We start from the raw sequence: 15,987 nt of genomic DNA, 5'->3' as shown, positions 1-15,987 counted from the left end.
GAAGGAAGTAGGAGAGATAACTAAATTTTTTTAGGCTGATTTCTATGTGGCTGAAATATCCTTTTGTCACTGTCACAGTGTCTTGTTTGATCAGGTAAAGAGGCTCTTCTTTGTCTCATTTCTTACCTAGACGTAATCGCTGAATGGCTGTTGCCTCAGTCATATTGAGACCTGGGAAAGACGTTAGCTTAAAAAGGCCAAGGTCTCCCACGGTATCCTGGGCCATGCCCAGTCATCCTGATCTATATCTCGCCACTGGACCCAGATGGCTTTGGAGGAGAAAGTGAGGCTGGTGACTTTGCACAGTCATGCTCACTTAAATCCAATTCACTTGCACATCATGGATCACCTCCCTGATGTCATGGTCCTCTTTGAAAACAAAGGATATACAATGACAGCCTTATTTCTATCACAGCCTCACAAGGCTGATGGGTACTAAAGAAATCCAAAGATAAGTGCCCAAGAACATTAGTATCAAGTTTAATACCGGTCAGAAAAATTCCACTGATATTGCCATTTTTTCAGTGAAATTAGAATTTATCTGACTTTATTGATGGAAATGATCAATTTTAATGTTTGATCAGATGCTTTGGGTAACTAGAGCATAGAAGACCAGAAGGTGGAGCATATACTATATCCAAAGAGGAAAGAAAGAAGGTCCTCCTGAAGAGTCTGAATCCAACTCTGTCTCCAGTTTTATATCTCAGTAGTGACCACCAAGAATGCGAAAGTAGACAAGAATAGAAGCATTTAGTATGGAGGTCATGGGGAGCTGGAAAATTCTGTGAACAGCCAAGGAACTGAGGTACATGATAATAGTAAGCTTTAAGGTTGAGCGAATGATCTTATTACTTGCTAATTAGTAATATATTCATAACATCTGTTTAAGTATCTGTTGTGGGCAGAGTTATAGGCTAGATCTTGGGGGTGTATAGAAAAGATCACTGGATTTGAATTTGGAAACACTGGGTTGAGTCTGGACTGTGCCATACACTACCTTTGTGATCCTGGGCAAGTCACCTGACCTCTTGGGGCCTAAAATGAGTTTTGGCACTGATGGTTTGCTGAACACCTGCTATGTGTGTCACTATAATTAATGTTTGGAAAGAAGGTTAGGGATCAAAGAAAAGGTGCAAGGAGCTCACACTAGTCCTTGGAGAGGGAGAGGGAGAGAGAGAGAGAGAGAGAGAGAGATTAAAAAGGTACGTGGAGCTCACATTCCAAGATACATTACACTCAGTTCTGCTGGGCTTTGGATGACTTGAAGGAAAATGGGGCTACAATTTGTGGCTTCACATGACTTTCCACAGAACGAGGAGCATTGCCTCACCCATATACAGGCTTCAGGAATGGGGTGTGAATTAGGAGAATCCAGTGACTACATGAGAATGGCATCTCTGTTCTTGTGCAGGGGGCTTGTCCAAATAAGCCCTTTTTTAGGTAAGCATAGCTATATTCCTCCTTTGGTAGTACCCTGGCTTGAGGATGGCTATCGGGAGGTGCCTTGGATACTCAGTAGCTGGATGACCATGGGCACATCACTGAATCACCCATTAATTTCTTGATCTATAAAATGAAGATAAAAGATAGTACCTATTTCATAAGGTTGGCATGAATATCAGAAACACTTTGCAAAGTGTAAGTTGTCCTCATCATCATTGTCATCAACAGTATTAGTACTAGAATTACTCTTCAGGCCATCAACATAGTCCTGAATGGATGAAGGAGTCTTGGGGAAGGCAAAGAAAACTGAAATACTTCTGTCATCCACTCCCAGGCAGGTACCAAGACATGTGCCTTCCTCTTAAGTAGCTCATAATCTAACTGGGATATAATTCATATCTCAAAGTGCACTGTGAGTATCTGTAGGACAAAAGGGGAGAGTTGAACTCATTCAGGTGTAGACTTAGCCTGAAAAGAAATGCTATGGTGTAGAACCTACATCCAGTGCCAGATAGATACTTATTTCAGTTCTTAAAGGATATTTAATTTTGTGGATGTGGGTATTCTGTCCTCTGATACAGCTCATGACCCCTCTATAACTTCACAGTCTTACCACAGCTAAAAAATTCATTACAGCAGCCAATCTGATGACAAGTTTCTCCAGGCTAAGGTAGGCTTATCTTTGGACTATAGATACACGGTCCATCATTGGAACTATATTGGCAGGATCTGCTCAGGCTTGCTTTATGCTGCATATAGCCTTAAAGACCATTAGACCTCACAGGGAACATTTATTTCCACCCCTTCCTCAATGGGAATCCCCTCTATGTTCTCACCAGTGATATCCTCTGCCTGACAACCTCAGGAGATGTGGAACCACAATGTCTAGCATCCATTTAATTTTTGAATATCTTTAATGGTTAGGAAGGTTTCCTACCAATTAACAACAAAGTTGTTGGATATCATGTAATTAACCAAGAGAAGCAGTAGATTCCCTTGTTCTACAGACTTTTGAAAGTCAGATACTTGTTTGTCAGTCAGTCAGTATTTATTAAGCACTTACTATGTGCCAGGCATTGTGCTAAGCTCTGGGGATATAAACAGAGATGAACTCTCAGGTTGCTCAATGTGGAATAGGGGAGAAAGCATGCAAAAAAAATATGTATAAAGAAGCTATGTATGAGATAACATGGAGATAATCAGCACTGTCAGTCACGGTTTTAAATACATGCCAGCCTAAAGGTCATGGGGCGCTGCTGGTAGTGCAATTAGAACAAAGACTGATTCTTCTTCTCTCGCCCAACCTCTTTCTCTTCCCTCTTCCTTCTCCCCACCCCCACATATGCCCTGCTCCTTATTCTGAATTAGATCCCTTGGTCTCAGATCACTTTACTAAATGATTCAAGGTCCCTGCTAGACCCCAAAGCTGTCTAAACACAACATTGTTCCCCCATGGCCCTGGCCCTAATACGTCCCCCCTTCTTTGACTAATAGATAGATTTGTACTGAGCCTGTTTTACATGTTGAGATAATGATCAGCTCTGTTACTTTCCACGTGAACCCTCTCTCCCTCCTTCTCTGTCTAGTTTCCATGGAGCTAATTCATACATACCTTAGGATGTCTCTTATTTTTAATTTTTTTTCCTTCCTATAGATAGAATTTATGAGGTTTCCATGGAAACCCTCGGAAAATAGGCTGGCCAAAGGGAAAAGAATCTTGAGCAGAGGTGGAGTGAGTGAATTTTGCTCATTTCTCTGAGGGTGTTGGGAACATCCTTTCCTTGATCCCTCCCCACTTTTTCCTCTTCCTCTTTCTGGGCAGAGTTGCATTTAATGTGTGAAATATCTCATCACCCATGTCCAAGACCTGGACAAATATAGTGATTGAGTAGAGTAAAATTCTCGGTCCTGAAACTAATTAGAGGTAGAGGGATGGGCTGGAGGAGTGGCCCAGTAGGTTGAGAAGTTCTCTTGATGTATCTCAGAGGACAACAGCGGATCCTCTTAACTCTGTATGGTATGAGAAAGATACATCTCTTGTTTCTGATAACTTGGGCTCAATGTACCATCATTATAGATTTGTACTATATAGGGATGGGAAGAGGGTTAGTGCAAAGGTCATCACATCTATTCGCCTGCCTCTGATCAATACTGTATTTGATCCATCACTACATTTAAACAATGCAGATGCTACACTCTAGCAGAGGTTCTTAACCTGCTTACCCTTGTGAACTTATTTTTTAAAAAATATATTGCTCATAATATTTCAACATAATTGCTTTCCTTTGTAATCCTATGTACTTTATTTTAAGCATTAAAAAGTATTATTCTGAGAAAGGGCCCATAGACTTCACCTGATTGCCAAAAGGGTCCATGACACTCACCAAAAATGGTTGTGAACCCTTGGTCTAATGCTTTTTTCTGCTGTTGAATGATTGACTGGATAAGTCTAACCAATGAAATATGTTGTTTTATTGATAGGTACTTGAACTTTTCATACCCTCAGCATATGATTTAAAATCAAATCCAATTGATGAGATGAGTAGTAGTAATTTCAGAGACGAGGTAGCTGGAATGAAGGAGATTTGGGAGTGGGATATTAGAAGTTCACTTTGGTATTTGATTAAAGGTACAGGAGGGAAGAAAAGGGTTGATAGTTCTTGACCAACTCAAAGCTAGGTAAATCCAGAAAATGGAAAAAAAAAAAGACATAAATTGAAAATGAATTTGACCATGAGAAGGTTTCACATCTCTAAAATCTAACCTGTAAACTCCAAGATATCTTGTGAACTTTCAGTGATCAGTTTATATTCCTTTAGGCAGAGCACCTACAGGTGAGGGTATGTGGACAGAGGGAGGGGAGAGAGGAAGAGGAGAGAAGGAGGGAGGGAAGAAGGAAGGAAGGAAGACAAGAAGGAAGAAAGGAAGGAAGGAAAGGAACTGTGTTGCTCAACTGGAACAGTGGGATAGAACCTACTACTCACAGGTTGCTGTTGGTCCTTCATTTGAAGAGGACCATGACATCAGAAGGATGATGCCATGACTTGCAAGTAAATTGGATTTAAGTGAGAGAGGGATGTGCAAAGTCACCAGTCTCACTTTCTCCTCTGGAACCAGCTGAGGCCAGCGGAAAGATAAAGGATTAAAAGAAACAAAAAACCAATTGGTCCTGACAGACTAACCTTAATTCTTCTTTTGACATAAGGATTAAACTGTTAGGTGGGGGACTACTACTGAGTTTATTTAGATTTTAAGGAAGCTAGAGCCTGAAAAAAATATTTAAATTGAAAGTGAAACTGACCATGAAGAAAGTGTCATCTCTTTAGCAGGAGTGAGGCAAATGAGAAAAAACTCGTTTGATTAAGTCATCTAAGTATTGTGCCAATGATAGAGAGACAATGGTCTAAAGATAGAGCAATTAGAGGGATTAGGAACTGATTGAACAGCTGGAGTAGTCACTAATGGCTCTGTAAGCTTGGAAAGAGGTCTTCAATGAAGGGTACCAGGGATCTGTAGCTGGAGATTATGTCTTTCAACCTTTTTAAAAATGTATCCGTTTCTTGGCTAATAAAGGCAAAGATAGCATTCCCATCAAATTTGCAAATGACTACAAGCTGAGAGAGATACTAACATAAGGATGACAGAGTCAGGATCCAAAAAGATTCATATATTAGAACAGGCTAGAAGGAAGGTGTCAAACATTCAACCAGCTGGCAGCCGAGATAACATTAGATTTTAAATTTAACACACTATGTGGCCCGCAGGAATTCTTACGTACAGACTGGTGGCCCCCTGTTTCTTTTTGTATCCTATTGGACATTGGATCATTCATTCCACATGCTCTGGGGATGCAAAGAAAGGTGAAAACACAAAACAAGCCCTGTCCTCTTGAGGGAGACAATATGCAATTAAACAGGTACATAGAAGATACATACAGAGTAGAAGGAAGGCTCAAGTGACTGTGGGGTCAGGGAAGATCTGCCCATTTGAATTGATTCTGGAAGGAAGCCAGGTAAACCAGGAAACAGATGTGAAGAGGGAGGACATTCCAGGCATGGGGGACAGCTAGTGCAAATGCTTGGAGAGGAGAGAACAGCAAGGAGGCCAGCATCACTGGACGGTCTGACTGCATGAAAAGGTATCAGCTGTGAGAAGACTGAAATGATAGGAAGAAGCCAGGTTGTAAAGAGCATTAAATGCCAAACAGAAAAGTTTACATTTGATTCTAGAGGTAATAGGGAGCCACTGGAGTTTTTTGAAGGGTGGAGGTGGGAATAATGATATAATCAGACATGCGCTTTATGAAAATCACTTTAGCGGGTATGCGGAAGATGAACTGCGGTGAGAGGAAATTTGGCAAAGGTGGACCAATTAGAAGTCTATTGCAGTTGTCCAGATGAGAGGTGATGAAGGCTTAGACTGGAGCGGTAACTGTGTGAGTGGAGAGAAGAGGCTTCCTCACACATGAGAAATATGTAAGGTCAAACAAGAGCTGATGGAATGGGCTTAGGTAGTGAACCTGGAAGAATAGGAGATAGAAGAGCGAAAGTTTTGGGGGGAAAAAGATGATTTATATTTTGGACATGTTGAGCTTCTTTCTCTGTTGAAATCATCAGCCAGAAACAAAGATCCAATAAAATATAAACACCAGAGAGAGACACAAAGTTCCTTATGACATCTAAGGTGGGAAAGTTATTGCTAATTGGGGCAATCAGGGAAGATATTTTAGAGAAGGTGACTCAGGAGATATGCCATAAAGGATGGAGAGCAAATTGTCACGTGGGAAAGGGAGTGGGGAAAGTATTTAGGAAACCAGAAAACAGGCTGGTGGGGCAGGCTGGTGGACAGCAAGTAGTCTAGTTGTGGGTGGAAGTTGAGTTATGAAGAAGGATGTAGTACAAATGAAGGTTAGATGACATCATGCCAGATTGTGTAGAGCCCTGAAAGCCAAAATAAGGAATTTGACCTTTTTCTTAGTAGACAATAGGGAGTCATTACAGGTTTTGAGCAGAGGAGTGACATGATCAGATCTATAAAAAAAAAAGACTAATCTGGTAGCAGTGTAAAGGATAGAAGCAGAAGACCTTGTAACATTACGATACAGCATATTCTGACTGCCAAGTGAGTAAGAAAGACAATCAAGTCAATAAATATCTATTAATAATATGTAATAAATAATACTATTGTATTAGTAATATAATCATAATGCTAGCAATATAACCAATAATCGTAATGCCTGCTATGACTAAGGGCTGGGGATTCAAAAGAAGGCAAAAGATAGTTCCTGCTCTCGAGGAATTCATATTCTAATGAGAGAGGTGACATAAAAACAAATTATGTAAAGGTTAAATAGTAAATAATCAATGGGACACATTAGCCTTAACAAGGATTGGGATTTTAGCTGGGCCTTGCAGGAAGCCAGAGAAGACAGGAGGCAGTGATCAAGAGGGAGAAAATTCTGTGCATGAAAGACAACCCAGGAGTATGCATGGAATAGAGAGACTGTATTGTACTAGGAGCAGCAAGGAGACCTGTGTTATTGCATCGCTGAGCTCATGGGGATGTGGGAAGGAAGGTGTAAAGTTTGGAAGAAGGACAGAACATGGTGAATTGTGGTGTCTGGAGAAAGCTTCCTGGAGGAGGTGAGGCCGGAGCTGGCTAAGACAAAGCCAAGTCTAATTATAGTTCCTTTCAACCAGTAGTAGGTGGTAGGAGTGTCAGCATGCTACAGAGTGGTCTCTGAGTCCCTTGGTATAGGCACAAAACCACTCTGGGAACTGTCAAACATCAAGATGATAGTAATTTTGGAAACAATGACTGAGCTTCATGAGTAACAGCTCTGGCCTTGAAGTATCCCCAGGAAAATTTTCTGAAAAGGACTCATTTGGTATAATTCCCTCTCCGAGTCACGGCTTACTATGGATTGCCAAGAAATCCGGGAAGGCAGTGTTTACCCACACAGAGGCCTACACACACACACACATTAGGGTTAGTGTTTATCAGCACAGACGGAGGGTTTTCTTAAAGAGAGAAACTCCAAAAGCCACCAAGCTAGTGCTCTTATGGTAGCAAATAAAAGTCACACGGGGCAAACATGGACCCTCATGGGAGAGTGCAGATAGCCTTAGGGGCCTTCCAGAAGTCATCTCATCCATTCCCTTGCCTCCAGGCTTTGTAGCTTAGTGGCCTATCCTTACAGCTCTCCAGGAAAGAAAAACTTTGAGTTCCTGTAACTCTCCCTATTTGTGTCTTATTATAGACATCTACCTATGTATGCCCTGAAGTACTAAAATATATCGAAATAAAGTAATTCCATATGTGCAAAGTTATTTATATCAATGAATAATATACATGTCCATACAAAAAAAAATTGAAAACATATTTTATGGGGCTCCAGGACCAGTCTTGGGATCCATTTCTCTCAAGTTAACAATTAAATTTATATAACCATGTTCCAGATCCCACCCAAAACCCACTGAACTTCAAGGGTCTTTTTCCTGTGTACTTTAGGTAGGAAATAGAATGGAAAGAGTACAAGACTTCAAATCAGGAGAACTGGGTTCTATTTATAGCTCTGCCAGTGATTAGATATATGACCTTCGGCAAATCACTGATCTTTCTGAAGGTTCTCTGGACCTGGAGGAGATAAATGACAAGGTCTATCCAAGGCCTAACATTCCATTATCTGTATGAGTAACATTAGGGCCTCCATTACATCATGTTTAAAATGAGATGGCTGGAATAGATGGCCTTCAAGGTTGCTTTGGGTTCTAGCCATTCTGACCTTGGGAAAGTCACTTAACTTTCTGGGTCTCCATTTTGTCACCTGCAAAATGACAAGGTTGGACTAGATTGACCCTTAAAGTCCTTTCTATCCTTAAGGAACAACAACAAAAATTCTAGGATTCTACTTTTATCATGATAATTTTAGATTCACAGAACCATACATTTTTGAGATTTTAGCCCTCCACAACTTCATCATTCATGAGAAGACTGGAACAGATTTAAGGCTGGGGATTCTACATCTCCAAGTTCAAGGGTTATTTCAGGAAGAAACCAAAATCGTAGGTAAAACATGGAACTTACCCACTTTACTTTGAGGCAGGAATCCTGATGTCCTTCCTTTCTTTCATTCAAGCGCATAGACCAAGCCAGGCATTCTCAAAGACAGTCAATAAGAATTTTATTAAGTGCCTACTTTGCGCCAGGCACTGAGAAAACAAAAATGAAACAGTCCCTGTTTTCAAAGAACTTACTATTCTATTGAGAAAGAAACCAACCAAAAGAAATTAAAAGGATTCCATCCACGTTCACCAGTTTCATTGACAGGGAAAGTTTGGACTTCTGTTGAGATGGAAGTTAACACAGGTGAGCTGGGGTTTGGCATTCCAAGTCTTTCCACCATCTCAGCCCATCCTAACTCTGTAGCTGCTCTGGGCCCTTTTATCTGTCTTTGTTCTTGGTCCAACCCTTTCCCTACATACCATCTAACAGTGTGCCCAGGTATATGTGCATGGTTACTTATAGCATGAATTTGTGTAAGGGCTAGTGAGCACATAAGAAGGAAAATGGAATGAGGAGAGGCATCATGGAAGGGTGAAAACAATGCTGGATTTCTTAGCATGTCAGGGGACCTGTTCAAATTGTGTATCCTATGGTCACTAGCAATGCTACTGACCTTGGGCAGTTTGAATTCCCTAAGCCTCAGTTTCTTTACCTGTAAATGGAGTTAATGGTCAGCTCAGTGGTGCAGTTGATAAGAGTTCCAGGCCTGGAGTCAGAAAGACCTGAGTTGAATCTAGCCTTAGACATTTCCTAGTGTGTGATCCTTGATAGGTCACTTAGCTTTGTTTGACTCAGTTCCTTATCTGTAAAATGTGCTGGAGAAGGAAATGGCAAACCACTCCAGTATCCCTGCCAAGAAAACCCCAACTGGGGTCATAAAGAGTTGAACATGACTGAACTGACTTAACAACAGCAATGATTATAAGGAAAGGGCTTTGTAAACTTTAATATGCTATATAAACCAGAGTCGTGATTAGGACTTGTTGGGAGGGTGTTGGTGATTGAGGGAGTTGCAGAGTTGGCTCTCTACTTGTAAGCAGTGGGAACGTTGAGGAAGTTCAGGGCAAAAAGGACTTAGCCTGAAAAAGACAGATAAAGCTCAAGGCGAGACTTCATAAAGCCTACATGTTCAGAGAGAGTTGTTCCACTGAGGACTGGGGGTGGTGGAAGGGGATTGTAAACTTGACCAGTGACTCAGAGGATGCCTTTGCAAAGCTAATCTCTGTCTTTGCTGGGGTCCTAATGATAACGAATGGACTTCAGAATGAGGGACTCAGGTTTGACCCAATGAAGAACTTTCCTCCTATCAGGAGTGTGATGAGTTAGTGAAAAGACAGAATGTTAAGAATGAGATCTTAGAGATCCTCTACTTTAACCCTCTCATTTTTACAGTGAGGAAACTGAGCCTTAGAGAGGGGAATGGAGCTTCATTAAAGTCTCACTGTTATTATGTGGTAGAGTTGAAACTTAAACCTACGGTTTGCTCAGGCTCTATTATAATGTGCTGTTTATTTTGACTTAGGTGTGAGCCAATTTCCTTTTTTCAAGATTTTCAAACTTTATGTGTCTCAATTTATTGTCAAATAGTAGTTGGACTCAGTTTTCAAAAGGAGAGTGTACTGATTTGCCTCCTCTCCTACCTGTTTTTCCTAGTTGAAATAGGAAATAAAGAAAAATAAAGAAAATAAAATTATCCTAGGAGGAGAATGAGCAACTTTTACTTCTATTCAAAGATGTCCCATCATCTAATGGCAAAAATCTCTTAGCTAGAGTAGGGAGATTCAAGTTCCTTTAGGACTTTGTGTAAGGCAGTGTGACAGCATAGAAAATACTGGATTTGGAGTCCAAGGACTCTTGAGTTTGGGTTTGTATCCTGGTTCTTTATATCCTTGTTTAAGTCAAGTCTGCTTGGGACCTTGGTTTCCCTATTTGTAAAAATGAGGGTGATGAACTTAGAGGAACCTTCTAGTTCTAAATTTTGATGTTTGATTTACTGCTTTAGGCTGGTATTCTTCCATCTGTAAAACAGGAGAAGTCAAGATGTAGTAAAAAGAACATTGAAGTCAGAGAACCCAGGTTTGAGTGTCGGCCCTATGAAGTACAACTGCATGTTGGAAGGCTGTTGGTAATTGTGGGAGATTGTAGCATCCCCTGTGTGATTTTGTGTGGTGATGGGCTTTATTTTCCTCATTTGTAAAATAAGGGGGTTGGACTAGGTGATTTCTAAGGTTGTGCCCCGCTCTGGAGCTGTGATTCTAAGTCACTTATAACCCTTCTAGGACTCAGTTCCCTTGCTATAAGTATGAGAAGGTTGTACTAAAAAATCCTCTGAAATCCCTTACAGATCTAACTATATGACCCTTGAACCTCTCTACCCAGGGTGTAGTGAGACTAGAATGAGATCACTGATGGAAATAAAGAATTGGAAATAAAGAAATCATATTCAATTTGTCCTCCCAGTTGGTTGCTGCCATGATATTTCTCAGGAGCCATGGGCTAGATGGAAGCTGAATGGAGCAGGATTGCCTCACCTGCCACAGGGGCCTCACTTCTCCTTCCCAAGCTGATGCCTGATTGCTTGTCACCTTTTATTTACCTGGATTTGCCACAGATGAGTAGCCCCTGATAATGTGCTCTATTCCCCTGGTGCCCACTAAAGTGTGTCAATTTGGGAGGCACCTGCTCCTCATTAACCCCAGGCTAGCCAGATCATGACTCATATTTATAACTGACATTTACAACATGCTTCATAAACAGGGGTCCTTGGACACAGGTCTGTCTTGTGTATCCTTCATCAGCATGGAGATGGTCATTTAATCCATGGGAGCTGATGAGATCACCAAGTCATGTAGTAAAAAGGGAGAAGAGAAAAGGGTTCAGGACAGAACTCTGTGGGAAATCTCCTGGTTAGAGGGCTTGAACTAGAGGGGGATCCAGAAAAGGAGATTAATAAGGACTAGTCAGATAGGTAGGAGAGCCAAGAGAGTGATGTCCTGAAGGTCTAGGAGGGGTGGAATACCTGCAGCCTTGAGGTCACAAAGAGGCCTTGAAATTTGGATTCAGTCAAAGGACTATACTTGAGGACCTTAGAGAGCCACCTGTGCCCTTGAGGCCATAGGTTCCTCACCCTGGGAGAAAAGAATATCAAGGAGAAAGTGATCAGTAGTGTCAAAGGTCGCCGAGAGATTGAGGAAAATGAGAATTGGGGAAAAGTTAATAAAGATTTGGCAACTAAGAGATCATTGCTAACTTTGGAGAGAGCAGTTTTGGTGGAATGATAAACTTGGAAGCTGAATTATAAAGGGTTAAGAAGAGAGTGAGGGGAGAAACCTTGGAAGCACCTATTTTAGAACAGCTTTTTCAGAGAGTTTATCCACAAAAGGCAAAAGAGATATATGAGGGAAAGATCAACTGAGAGGGTTGTTTTTTTTGAGAATAGGGTAGACATGGGTATATTTGTAGGCAGAAGAGAGTGAGCCCCCAGCTAGGGAAAGATTGAAAATAAATGATTGAGTGGGGATGACAGAGAGGACAGTCTGTTGGAGATGGGAAGGAATGGGATCACTTTAGCAGGTAGAAAGGTTATCCTTAGTAAGGAAAAATGGCCACCCCATCATGTGAGACAAGGGCGAAGGAGGAAATAATGGCAGAAGGCATCTGAGTGATAAAAGATGAGGAAGAGGAGAGGAGGGGGACTTCATGACAAATGGCCCTAATTATTTTCTGTAAAATATGAGCCAAGGATTTCATCTGAGAGAGTAGGAAGAGGAGAGCCTTAGGAAAGGGTGTAACAGCAAGCATCCTTGCACACCCAGGGTGGCCTGCTAGCACAGGTTCTTGGAACTGCTTTACTAGGAAAGATAGCTGTTTAAGGAGTCAATAATCTTTTAAAATTACATTCACTAATTCAGGGGAAAAGTCAGTTCCCTGAACTTCAGAGAAAATACAAACGGAGAAAATACAGAGAAAATATAAGCAGAGAAATAAAGACTGACAGGGGCTCTACTGCTTGAATCAAAGTACTATTACTATACACTTTACATACATCCCTAGACTGAGAGAGCCTTTATATCCCAGCAGTCGGGGAGTTCTGTACATACGGCCACTCAGAGTCTCCACCAGGAAATCAGAAGGTCCTTCTCAAGAGTGAGCCCCCGAAAAAACATCTTCCTCCTTTTGTAAGAACTACGTGCCTGACATCTACCTGCCAGCCATGGACCCCAAATGTAACTGCGAGAATGGTGGCTCTTGCAACTGTGCAGGCTCTTGCAAATGCAAATCATGCCAGTGTACCTCCTGTAAGAAAAGTTGCTGTTCATGCTGCCCAGCAGGATGTGCCAAGTGTGCCCAGAACTGTGTCTGCAAAGACTCCCAGACCGGGAGTTGCAGTTGCAACCAATAATGTCCCTACTTCCTTTGCCTGTAAATAGAAGAATTTGTGCAGACCTGAATTTTCATAAACATGGATGTATTTTCTACTGTTTTTCTATGAAATATAGATTAAAATAAACTTGAAAAAAAAAAAAAAGGGTGAGCCCCCGACCTCTTTCCCGTCTCTCAAGATGGCGAACAAAAAGCCCCCAAAGGAACCAAAGGAAAAGAAGGTTAAAAAGGAAAAAAAGGAGAGCAAAAAGGAAGATGTGGCTGAAAAGGTGGTGAAAAAGCCTCGAAAGCATTGTAGTCGCAACCCAGTCTTGGCCCGAGGGATTGGTAGGTACTCCAGGTCTGCAATGTATTCCCGGAGAGCCATGTACAAGCGGAAATATGCTGCACCAAAAACCCGAATTGAAAGGAAAAAGAAAGAGAAGGTACCTGCTACTATCTCAAAGCCAGTTGGTGGCGATAAGAATGGAGGAACCCGTGTGGTAAAGATTCGCAAAATGCCTAGGTATTACCCTACTGAGGATGTGCCTAGAAAGCTGCTAAGTCATGGCAAAAAGCCCTTCAGCCAGCATGTGAGGAGACTTCGAGCTAGCATCACCCCAGGCACTGTTCTGATCATGCTCACTGGCCGCCACAGGGGCAAGCGAGTGGTTTTCCTGAAGCAGCTGGCTAGTGGCTTGCTACTGGTGACTGGACCCCTGACCATCAACCGTGTTCCTCTGAGAAGAACCCATCAGAAATTTGTCATTGCCACGTCTACCAGGGTTAACCTTTCAGGTGTAAAAATTCCAAATCATCTTACTGATGCTTACTTTAAGAAGAAGAGGCTCCGTAAACCCAGACACCAAGAAGGAGAGATTTTTGATACAGAAAAAGAGAAATACGAGATTACAGAGCAGCGCAAGGCTGATCAGAAAACAGTGGACTCACAGATCCTGCCGAAAATCAAGAAAATTCCTCAGCTCCGTGGCTATCTGCGTTCTGTATTCTCTCTCTCCAATGGAGTTTATCCTCACAAACTGGTGTTTTAAATGCCTAGCCGAGAACTCTTATTAAAATATTTGGAATAACAAAAAAAAAAAAAAGAGTGAGCCCCCGAAGCTAAACCTCACCTCAGAATACACACACACACACACACACACACACACACACACTCATATGTATGTATATATGTATATGTATGTGTGTATACATATATACACATATATATGCATATATATGTATATATATACATATATCTATATATATATATACACCCGTCTCAGAGCCAGAGGGCATCATAATCCTCCTGACTCAATGCCTAATTAGAAATTAGCAAAAGGTGTGAAAGCCTTCCTACAAGCAAGCTTCCCCTAAGCAAACTTCCCTTAGGGGGCTCCATGTGAGAAAAGATTTATGTATATGTGTAAGTGTGTATAAACTCACTTTTTTGCCAAGACGTATGACTTCCTTGGTGCAGGGAGTCTCCTGGAGAGGAAATTCTTTGTACTAAGGCAGATAAGCATCAGCTCTATTACAGTTTTTGATTGCCTGGGCACTAGCACAGAAAGATTACTGATTTGCCTGGGGTCACGCAGCTTGTACATGTCCAACGCAGGACTTAGGTGATACTGGCTCCTCTGAAGGCTCTCTATCTCCTTCACCAGCAGCCTTTTAATAATAAACAATTCAAGCCCTTTCATGTTGCAGTTCTGTTTATATGTCCAAGTTCCAACACAATCTCTCTATTCCTGAAGTCATGATGGACTCTCCCAGAGGGCAGTCAGGTAATTAACTGAGTCTTGAGGGTAGAGACAACAATGAAGGGAGAGAGCCAATATTGACTTGCCTTCTCTGGAAGTTCTATCTGTATGTAGTACTGACATTAATTGGAATACGTGCAGCCAGCTTTGCCTGCCACAAAGTCCCCTCCCCTCTCACCCTTCCCTACCAAGTACTGCACTACATATGGAAGACTATATGTAAAATTTCAATCTGTCGTTAGAATGCTAACAGGGAAATTGTTACGGCACCAAGACCAGCCTCAGCACAGGGGCTGGGGTATGAAGTGAAAGACAAGGTAGAGTGGGAGTGCATTTGTGGATCATTGCCTGAGGCCTTCTCTGGTGACAGCTGCACCGTCCATCTGTTCACACCTACTTCACCACCTTCTACAGCTGATGACCTTTTTAGACCCACCTCTTCTTGTTCCTGCCCCCAAGATGGGATAATGAGGTAGGATGAGCTTCTGAAGTGGCCCTTGGGTGGGAGGGAAGTAACAGGAGTGGGCTGAGAATAGTTGGAGATAAAAGCATATCATTTGTCCCCAGAGATACGGATTCCTACCAGTTTGTGTGTGAAAGAGCCTGACCAAGACAGGCCCAGGGCTACTGACTTCAGCACTAACCCTAACAGTGGAGATAATTTCATTTTTTTTGTATTTACATCTCAAATGGAGTGTCTGTCATAAAATAGGCAACGAATAAATGTTTGATACTCTACTTGGGCAGGGGCTCCATTTTTGAAACTCTTTTAAAAAAACTGTTTTTATCTTTTTTTTATGAATTTATTTGTTTTCAGTTTTCAACAATCACTTCCATAAGTTTTAAATTTTCTCCCCTTCCCTCCCCACTCCTTCCCAAAGACGGCATGCAATCTTAGGCTAAGTCTATCAGAAACAATCCTCACACACTGTGGCTGTTTCTGGGAACAATGTTCTCCTGGTTCTGCTGATTTCACCCAGCATCAGTTCATATAAGTCTGTCCAGGTTTTTCTGAAGTCCTCCTGTTCATCATTTCTTATAGCGCAACAGTATTTTATTACATTCATATACCACAACTTGTTCAGCCATTCTCCAGTTGATGGGCATTCCCTCGATTTACAGTTCTTGGTCACTATAAAGAGAGCTGCTATAAATATTTTTGTACATGTGGGACCCTTTCTCATTTTTATGATCTCTTTGGGATACAGTCCTAGGGAAGCCTTGTGGTGCAGTGGATAGAACACTAGTGCAGGAGTCAGGAGGACCTGAGTTCAAATTTCACCTCCAACACTTGACACTCACTAGCTGTATGACCTTGGGCAAGTCACTTAACCCCAATTGCCTCATCCTGGGT

The 15,987-nt window shown here is 41.7% G+C and overlaps 2 protein-coding genes across 2 annotated transcripts in view; both read left to right on the top strand.

The window, feature by feature from the left end:
- GRAMD1B (GRAM domain containing 1B) overlaps positions 1-15,987 on the top strand; it is a 333,834-nt gene that overhangs the window by 35,813 nt on the left and 282,034 nt on the right. The window lies entirely within an intron of this gene.
- LOC140506103 (large ribosomal subunit protein eL6-like) lies at positions 13,056-13,976 on the top strand. Its single transcript, XM_072612905.1, has one exon. It carries the CDS (start codon positions 13,071-13,073, stop codon positions 13,920-13,922), a length of 852 nt encoding a protein of 283 aa, XP_072469006.1. The 5' UTR covers positions 13,056-13,070; the 3' UTR covers positions 13,923-13,976.

Source organism: Notamacropus eugenii, chromosome 5, assembly GCF_028372415.1.
Source record: "Notamacropus eugenii isolate mMacEug1 chromosome 5, mMacEug1.pri_v2, whole genome shotgun sequence".
In the NCBI taxonomy this organism is placed as follows: domain Eukaryota; kingdom Metazoa; phylum Chordata; class Mammalia; order Diprotodontia; family Macropodidae; genus Notamacropus; species Notamacropus eugenii.
The sequence above is the reverse complement of the archived record's forward strand: the minus strand, read 5'-3'. Positions and strand labels throughout refer to the sequence as shown.